We start from the raw sequence: 9,632 nt of genomic DNA, 5'->3' as shown, positions 1-9,632 counted from the left end.
AGCAGACCCCACCAAATCACATAAATCATCGGTAGGTAAATATTATGGAGTAGCACTGAATATTTAAATTTATTATGACCGTTATTCTAAAGCCCCTAGTTTCTCCGTATATAGGCAGGTAAAATTTTATAAAATGATTTAAGGCTCTCAAAACTTGTGCTTATAAATCAAGGCACGTGCATAACGTTGGAAAGGCTTCCTCAATATCTTACCTGCTTTACACAAAGAAAATTTGTATTTGTTTATGTGTATATAGAAAGTGTGTGTGTGTGTGTCCTAAAAAAATTCAAGCTAGGCGTCATCAAAACCATTCTCAGCATAAATATGTGTATTATCTCTGAATATTCCGCTAGTTTTCGTACAAATATTATTTTAAATTTCGCAATCTCTGAATGTCTACCTGCGCTGAAGATTGTCTGCGTTAAACTGCAAAACTGTTAATAGTTTATGAAAGGAGATTAAGTACGCCTTGCAGCCTCAAAGACATGTACTAATTGATCTAGTCAGTTTCCCTTTATTTATTTATTTTTTTTTTTTTTGCGGCGCTCGTTAAGACATATTTTTGTGCCTGAATAATCGTGGGAAATTCCGCTTATTAAGAGCTTAAATGTCTTGTATTTAGTTAGTTTTGCGTAAGTATGTGTGTACATATTTTTGGAATATTTAAGTATTAGGCTGTGCATTATTTAATGAATTCATTAACTTGCTTGATATATCTAGGAATTATATGTATGGCTTTATTAGTGAGCGACATTAGTACATTTGGAATTCTTATGTGAAATAAGAACACCTTGCAGAGTATCATTATCATTACATATGTTAGGTTGAACTAGCTGGTTAAACATCCACGTCGATGGCATTACGCTATCGACTGTCTTATACCTACAAATTTTAGTTGTGACTTTCGATCAGGATCTACTTATTGGAGAGCATGCAACCGCAATTGTACCTAAAATCAGAGCTGTATTGGTTTAAATACAAAGAAACGCTCATTACCGCTTACAAAGTAATCGGTCGGCCGATTGCATGGTACGAGTCCCCGATATGGTCGCCAAGCCTCAAGGTTACTCACTGGTAGAAAATAAAGGCCTGCCAAAACACTTCCCTCAGAACCGCTACAGGCTGTCTTCTTATGTCCCAAGAACACCACCTACCCAATGAGGCGAAGTACTGCCCATTAGGAAGAAAAATGAAATTCGGAACAAACAGTTTGTGTTGAATAACCAGAAACCTGGGCTTCCCAACGGACATCTGATTGATGAGGCCACATGGTCCACAAGAAGGGGGATCCTGCAAATTGCACCAACTATCTTGCAATCAGCCTTCCGAATACCGCATATAATTTCCTGTCAATCGGCTGATCGGACGTTGTCAGTGAGGCCTCAGACCTGGTAAATCTACCGTCGACCAGATTTTCACTATCCGCCAAATCTATGGAAAAAACCGCTAAAAAAAGACATCTCTTCGTGAATTTTAAAGCCGCCTTCGACTGTACGAAAAGGAGCTGCCTATATGCCGCTATGTCTGAATTTGGTTTCCAAGCAAAACTTATACGACTGTGAAAAATGACGCTGAGGAGCACCATCAGCTCAGTCAGAATTGGGAAGGACCTCCCGAGACGTTCGAAACTAAACTAGGTCTCGGACAGGGTGACCCCCTATCGTGTGATTTTTTTAACTTGATGCTGGATAAATTAATACTACCTGCAGAACTTAGCCGCTCTGGAACAATATTCTACAAAAGCGTGCAATTGCTGGCATATGCTGACTACATTGATATCATAGGCCTGAACACTCGCGCTTTAAGTTCTGCTGGCTCAACCTTGAAAAAGAAGCGGAAAATATGGGTTTGATGGTGAATGTGGACAAAATGAAGTACATGGAATCATAAAGCAGAGTCAGTGCCTTGACAACCACGCCACTGTTGGCGGCCATAATTTTCGAAATAGTAAGACTTTGTTTATTTGGGAACCAGAATTAACACAAACCACACATTCCGCGAAGAATCATAAATACTACCTCGGCCTAGGTAGGCAACTGAAAAGTAAAGTTCTCTCTAGGCAAGCGAAAATCACGCTCTCCAAATCACTTGTCGTACCAGTCCTGCTATATGGTGCAGAAGCATCGACCATGACAACATCAGATAAGGTGGTTATGGGAGTGTTCGGACCTCTACGCGTTGGAAGCGACGAGTACCGAAGAAGATTTAATAATCATGAGCAGCTACGCTGACTAGGCCATGTCATGCAAATGAAAGATGATGGTCCGGCTAAGAAATTAGTTTGATCGAGACACGCCTGTGGAAGCAGAGGGAGAGTGCGGCAAATTTGAACACATATCTTTAACTTGCTAATTTTCTTCTTCTAAATATAAACAGCGCCACGCCCATTTTCTTGTGATAAAGTCAACAAAGATATCAATTTCAATAATTTTATCGTTCTTAAGCAATGAATTATTACATTTTTTTTTTCAAACTATTCGATATCGAAAAATTGGGAGTAGTTATAGTTCGATTTCGCACATTTTCAGTACCAATCCATCCTGGGTTCAGATAACAATAACATACCTAATTTCGCAGTAATCCTGTTAAAGGACGGACGGGCGGGGGAGATGGCATAATCAAAATATGTTTGTCGATGCTGATGTTGTTCTTCTTGTATTAACGACAAAGACACTCCCCGAAGGTTTTGGGGAGTGTAATCGATGTTGATGGTCCTTTTCCGGATATAGAGCCGCTACGTTCCGATAACAAAGTACCATTAAGGTACTATCCCGACCATCTCGGGAACGATTAACATGACCACATTAAACCTTCTAGGCCATCCCGCTCCCCACCCCCTAGTTCCAAAAGAAACTTGGGGACGCCAGGGCCTCGCCTGCTAAATATGTGTATGATATATTCATATTTGTAAGAGGATTTCCCTCGCGTAGGTGAGGTTAACAATTGGGTTGCGGAAGCTTTGAAGCTATAAAGCTTTGTATTGCGCTTATCAACCCCTTGCACCCCTTTCGATGCTGATAATTTTAATTTAAGGAAGTATATCTCTATCTCGATTCCTTTATGCCATTACGTGCTGCCGCTATCCAATTAAACTTATAATAGATAGGTAAGATTGATTCGGCCGGTGCGTGAGGACCTCACATAGACTAAATAAGTCCACAGTGTTATCAGAAGTTTGTTTTACGACCAAACTGAAACAGTCCTTCAAAAATCAGGTCCTATGTTATAAAATAAATCCGTCCTCTTGACAAATACTGAAAGCTTTCTAGGACCTATGCCATTTGCTACTTCTAGTTCTGACAGCTCTATCCCTCCTAATAGCTGGACCTACACATGAAAGTTACAATAACTTTGTGTACAAATACACGATGTGTATAACAAAAAAATTAGTGATGTATTATCTATTTAAATAAACTTAATTCAGCTATACCTATCTGCAACTGTTTAAACCGCAGCCATCTTTGTAAAGCAACTTATCTTCCAAGAGGATTCCTAAACTAAGAAAAATGTTAAAGTAGCAAACCACAAGAAGCTTGGGCTTTTAAACTTTGCCCGAATGCGCCCCAAATGTGCATTTATGTATGTATTCTGAATATATTTGTGCAACCCAAAAAACCTAACTCTACGCTAATAGCCCAGCTGCTGATGATTATGATGATAGATAATGAAATTCATTGAACCGAGCCCCAAAGCATTTTAACGCAACTCCATAACTTGAGACAAGCCCGCAAAATCTGAGGGCGCGCTTCTTATGCACAACCCCCCGACCAAAGTGCCACGTAACGAGCAACTTACATACATACATACAACTAAGTTACAACAAAAACCAGAGGTAATCTCTACCTACATATTTATCTGCGTACAAATTTAATAAATGGCAGACACGCACTTAAAATGTGAAATCAAGATTGAAAAGAATAAAAGGCGTACAACAACAACTTTAGCACACACACTCGCAAAATGAACCGTTACACAAGAGGGAAAGTTCAAAAGGCGGGCATGATATGATATGGTGTGGCTGTGGGTCGTTCAGAAATACATCTATAGGTTGGGGGTAGGTTGAAACGGAGGCTGATAAGTTATTACTTTTTTTTCTTGAAAACTTGCGCATCCCATCCAGTGGTGGGTTTGTCGGTGGGAAAGCGTAAAATTCATAATCTCAAAATGCTAAAGCAAAGCTAACGACGAATTGACTTTTTCGCAGTCGCACAAATGTACACAATTATTATGATCTTCCAGCTCAATAGGCAGGGAGATATGGATGGCCATACCCAACAAACATCGAAGAGACCACAGAATTGTGCTTCAACCTTTGCATTATTTTAAGAAACTTATATGTGGAGATTAAGTTTCCTTTAAGCTATTCTGATTTATTTCATTATAGTGCGAATAAAAACAAAGTTTATTCCCTCTTACGGCCCAACGTTTCGTCAAATTTCCTTGGCATCATCAGGGGTGTACAAAAATAAATAAAATATTACGCCCCTGATGATGCCAAGGAAATTTGACGAAACGTTGTGCCGTAAGGTGGAATAAACCTTGTTTTTATTCGCACTATAACGTAATTGATCAGAATAGCTTAAAGGAAATTTAATCTCCACATATGACATACTGATCGGAAGAAAATTATTCAAAAACTTATAGTTTTCAAGTAGATCTTCAACGTAATTGGAAAATAATTCTTAAAGGTCAGAGAATAATTGGCGAATGAGGTTCGGCATCGACTTGAGAATTACAGATTTCTCAAAGCTTCTCTTGTATTTGGAGAATGATGTTTTATATCAACTTGAGAAATAAAAATTTGTCTAAGCTTGGAGAATTTTTGACAAAGCACATAGGATATTAAAACAAGAACTGAAAACACCACAAAGACTGGAGAATAATTGTAAAATGACGTTAGATAAAATTTTGAGGGCTAAACAATTCTCAAAGCATTGGAAATAATTGGAAAATGGTGTTGGATATCCAAATTAGGTCTGAAAATATCTCACTGGTTAAAGAACAAATGGAAAGTGATGTTGGATATAAACTCGAGAACTACAAAATTCGCAGCCTGGCTGCTTATAATTGGGGAATGATGTTTTATATCAACTTGAGAAACAAGAATGTGTGAAAGGTTGCAGAATAATTGGCAAAGCATATGGATATTAAAATAACGACTCAAAATGATGTTTGTTATCAACTTGAGAAATACAAAATTCTCAAAGCTAGGCTATTAATTGGCGAATGATGTTCGATATCAGATTTAAGCTCCCAAAAACGTTTCTCCAATATTGGAGAATAATTGTAAAAGAATTTTAAGTATTAAAAATGAACTTAAAGTTTCTGAATGGTTGTAGATTAATGAAAAACATCTTCGATGTCAAACCAATTGGAAATTAATGTTAAATATAAACTTCAAAACCAAAAACGTTTCAAAGGTTGTAAACATTTTGTTTTAGTGTTTGATGGTCACAAATGTGCAACAAAAACAATAAAGATGATAAAAATATGCGATGGTTTAATGTAATATAATAAATTTAATTTTGCCAAGCATAAAAATAGGCAAAGGGAAGGGGACGTATACATGGTAGAAGCCCAAACGAAGCAAAGGACTCAGCAGCCATTGCTAAAAAAAATCATCCCTAATATTCAAACTAACAAAAAGTGTAAAGTTCTAGATATACATATGTATGTGTAAACTCATGTCTGCGAATTGACGAAAGGCATGCAGCCAACACAAGCAACCAACCAGCCAGACAGACAGACATACATTCAGGCAGGCAAGCAGCAAAGCAGGCGGATCTGCCACTCACGAAGGCTGAAAACAGGCAAGTTATAGGCAGGCGACAAAACCGCAGGGATTATGCTTGTTGTTCATGAATGAATCGAGGGAAAAGGCAATTTAAAGGTGGAGTGAAAATTGTTAACACATACACACACGTGCATATATACTTTCATGTGTATTGGTACGTATCTCAGTGAGATACTGAAAAAATATGGCAGATAAATTGTGAATAGCGGAGGTAGCGCTCAAGTGCCGTGCTATCCTTGCGACAGGACTCTATACTTAAATGCTGCTGGTGCATACGTAGCAGGCTCAGTTAACGTTGAGATTTCATAGTGTTCAGACAAGACGCGCACGTCATAACGCCACATACGGCATAGTCCGCAAGCATTTCGCATTATTTTTGTTATAAAATTTATTTTAAAATTTCTGTTGTATTAACACAATTTTTTGCTGTGAAAATATTGAATAAACATTTGAGTTATAAGTACAAAATTTGTTTTGTGTGCAAAAGTTTGTTAAAAAAAAAACCAAATATGTCTTCAATGAAAATTCAGTGTCCACCACAAACTTACTCACGCCTTTTCCGACCCTGGGATATGGCGCAACGTAACGCAGCAGCAAACAACAGCCAGAGTTTAAGCGCTTCCAAAGCTCATGCTGCAGGAGAGCGCGCAGTTACTGCAGCCATCCCGAACAAGCACGCAGCTCCAGAGAATTTAATCATCAGAGCTGATAAAGTAAGCAGAAGCATCAATCCAAAGACGAACACCATTAAAGTGGAAATCGTGAAGGTTGAGCGTCATGATGGTATGGAAACCGAAGATGAAGATGTGGAGGTCGATGATGATGATGGTCGTGGTGATGATGATGATTGTGATTACTTGCACACAAGTCGTAACTCAGATTGCGCATCAAGTCAAAGTAATTTTAGTCAGCTCAGCGATGAAACGGAGCGTCAACAATATGAGGACCGTGAACGCAGCACTAGTGAAAATCGGTTTATAGAATCCAAATCCGCAATGCATCGCTTGGCACACGCCAACAACTATACAGCTCAACAAACACATGAAACTTCCTTATCTGCGCATCATCACTTCACATCACGTACAGCTTTTGAAACTTATCATCAGCATCATATGCATTTGTTATCAAATGTAATGTCTACACCGCCTCCAACCACAGTTCCAACTTCAACGCCTCCAACGACAGCAGTTCCTACAATGCCGGCGCATTTAACAAGCGAATTCATTTACGGTAGCGCAGGTGCTGCTGCGCTTGGGAGATCTAGTGATATTGTGCCAACGGCTCCACATCCTACCTCCTTGATGGGCATGTCTGCGACGGCAGCCAGCTTTGTTGGCATGGATGCATATACTTTTGGTTTGATGGAGCAAGAATATGCTCGCATTATGGCCGAGGAAGCTCATCTGAAGGCTGTGAATGCAAGAAAACAACGTCCAAAGAAATTTAAATGCCCTCATTGTAATGTTGCCTTCTCGAACAATGGTCAACTAAAAGGACATATACGTATACATACCGGTAAGTTTGAAAAGATTTACACATGAAAACAAATATTGGAGCGTTCATTGAGATAAGTCCTAGTTATTACCTACTCTACCCTGGTGTTCCTATATGTATAAGGTTTTGTATTGGCATGCCCAGAAACTATGGATTGGAGTTCTTACTCTTCTCCCCGTTTTCTTACCGATGATGAGAAGGTATTCACTTCTTTTTGCTTGGGGTCATGTCCATCAAATATATCATTACTCGCAAAGATTTTTTAATCCCTCGGATAAGACTTAATTTTTCTATAATCTAATCTATATCACAATAAATACTCTTGGCAAAAGATATTTCAATTTTTATAGGAGATTTAAGGTCGGTTATTTGAAGCAAAAACAAACTTTTCATTTATTCTAACGCGTTTTGGTACTATTCGTACCTTCCTCAGGGAGTTTACAAAAAGGGGCTGAAGGAAAAGGAAAATTTTGTCAAATAACTGTTTCTAAAGCTTTTCAAAAAACTTGGAATACATAAAATAATAATACAATAAAATTGAACTAAAAGGTTTTCCATTTGTCACAGGACCAATTTCCACCATTCCTTCTAGTGGTAACATCAGAAAGATTCGAAAAAGGCGATCCCGCTCTCTTTTAAATGATGTTTGAAGTTGCCTGAAACGCCTGAAACTGGGGTCTCCGTCGTTCACGGTCAATTGTTTGTAAACCTGCGAACGCATTTTCCGGAGTTATCTTCACCGATGTTATTTTGATCCTAACTTTCGTGACCTGATTTTTGTACATATATGTGACTACCTTTCTTCCAAGCAGTACGCTCTTTACTCCATAAATCTCGTCTTCACAATATCACACCAATTAGTTCGAGTTTATCACGCTTATTTTTAAAACGAAAAAGATATTCTTAGCCATCAACTACTTATATTTCGTAGTATTGCTCAAAGGTCCTTCACAATAAGTTATATAGATTTTTTATCCAATCCCAACAAGCTTTGGAGAATCATATCTCCAACTTTGGGTTTGGGAGTGAATTTGGGAGAGACAAATGGAATAAGGGATCGACAAAAATAATGACAAAAATTGAAGAAAGAGTAAAAGAGAATGGGATAGATAGTGAAGAAGGGAAGAAGCAAGGCTATTTTTTTAAATAAACCATTTTTCGGGGAGAGCACAGTCTGCCGAATACCCTGACTAATTTAAAGGCCAGATAATGTACAACACCGTGACACTTTCCGTCGTGGTCACTAACATTCACATTCACCACTATATAATACCAAAAATGTCACAAAGGCGGGTTTTCTGTCACTCACTGAGTTGAATGAATGGCTCTTATATCATACGAATTCTGGTTTACATTGGAAAATACGACTCGTTGTGCCGCTTTGCTTTTACGTAATATACTCTTAAGTGAATTTTCATAAAAAAAAAATGTAAAGTGCTACAACCTCCGAAGAGATCTAAGGCCGAGCTTCTCTTCCAATTTGCGTCGAGCTCCTCATGATTTTCCCTACAAATTCGCCGAACGGGACCTACATGTTTTATGCCGACTCCGAACGGCATCTGCAAGGCAGATGAGTTTTCACTGAGAGCTTTTCATGGCAGAAATACACTCGGAGCGCTTGTCAAACACTGCCGAGGGGCGACCGCGCGTAGACAAATTTTCTTCTAATTGAAAAACCTTATTTCTAAAATTTTGATGTTGCGTTGCCCGGGGTGTGAACCCAGGGCATACGGTGTGGTAGGCGGAGCACGCTACCATCATACCACGGTGAATTTTCATACTAATTTAAAAAACGTTCAAAATTCTAGTTTTTATTATGGTTTTTTTTTATCTCTTTGTTTCACAGGTGAACGCCCCTTCAAATGCGATGTAGAAACATGTGGTAAAACTTTTACGCGCAATGAAGAACTTACACGTCACAAACGTATACACACCGGTCTTCGGCCATATCCATGCCCTGCTTGTGGTAAAAAGTTCGGACGACGAGATCATTTGAAAAAACATATGAAAACGCATATGCCACAGGAACGTCAATTGGGACCTGCTATATTTGTGCCTATGTACCCCTATTTGTATGGATATTAATTTAAAAAAGATACCTCAAAGTGTTGTAGAATATATATGGAATATAAAATACTCAGGGAACCTGTTACAAAAACAAAATATTACAACAATAAGTACCACGTAATCAGCTACTCTCGATATTGTACCTGTTCTGGGCACAATCATTTTGTAGATAGACCAAAGCAAAAAAACAAAAAAAGGACAAATAGTATTGATATAAAAAAAGAAAACCAAACACAAACTTGTCAACGAAAACAAAGAATTTATTTTTATTTTTTTT

General features: G+C 38.3%; 1 protein-coding gene across 1 annotated transcript; it reads left to right on the top strand.

Annotated features, from left to right (window-relative positions):
- The first annotated feature begins 6,303 nt into the window (after positions 1-6,303).
- On the top strand, positions 6,304-9,373 carry hkb (huckebein). Its single transcript, XM_067768159.1, has 2 exons — positions 6,304-7,309; positions 9,135-9,373. The coding sequence occupies exons 1-2, from the start codon at positions 6,304-6,306 to the stop codon at positions 9,371-9,373; spliced, it is 1,245 nt and encodes a 414-aa protein (XP_067624260.1).
- The last annotated feature ends 259 nt before the right edge of the window (positions 9,374-9,632 follow it).

This window comes from Eurosta solidaginis, chromosome 1, assembly GCF_040869045.1.
Source record: "Eurosta solidaginis isolate ZX-2024a chromosome 1, ASM4086904v1, whole genome shotgun sequence".
Taxonomy (NCBI): domain Eukaryota; kingdom Metazoa; phylum Arthropoda; class Insecta; order Diptera; family Tephritidae; genus Eurosta; species Eurosta solidaginis.
This window is presented reverse-complemented; position numbering and strand designations above follow the sequence as displayed.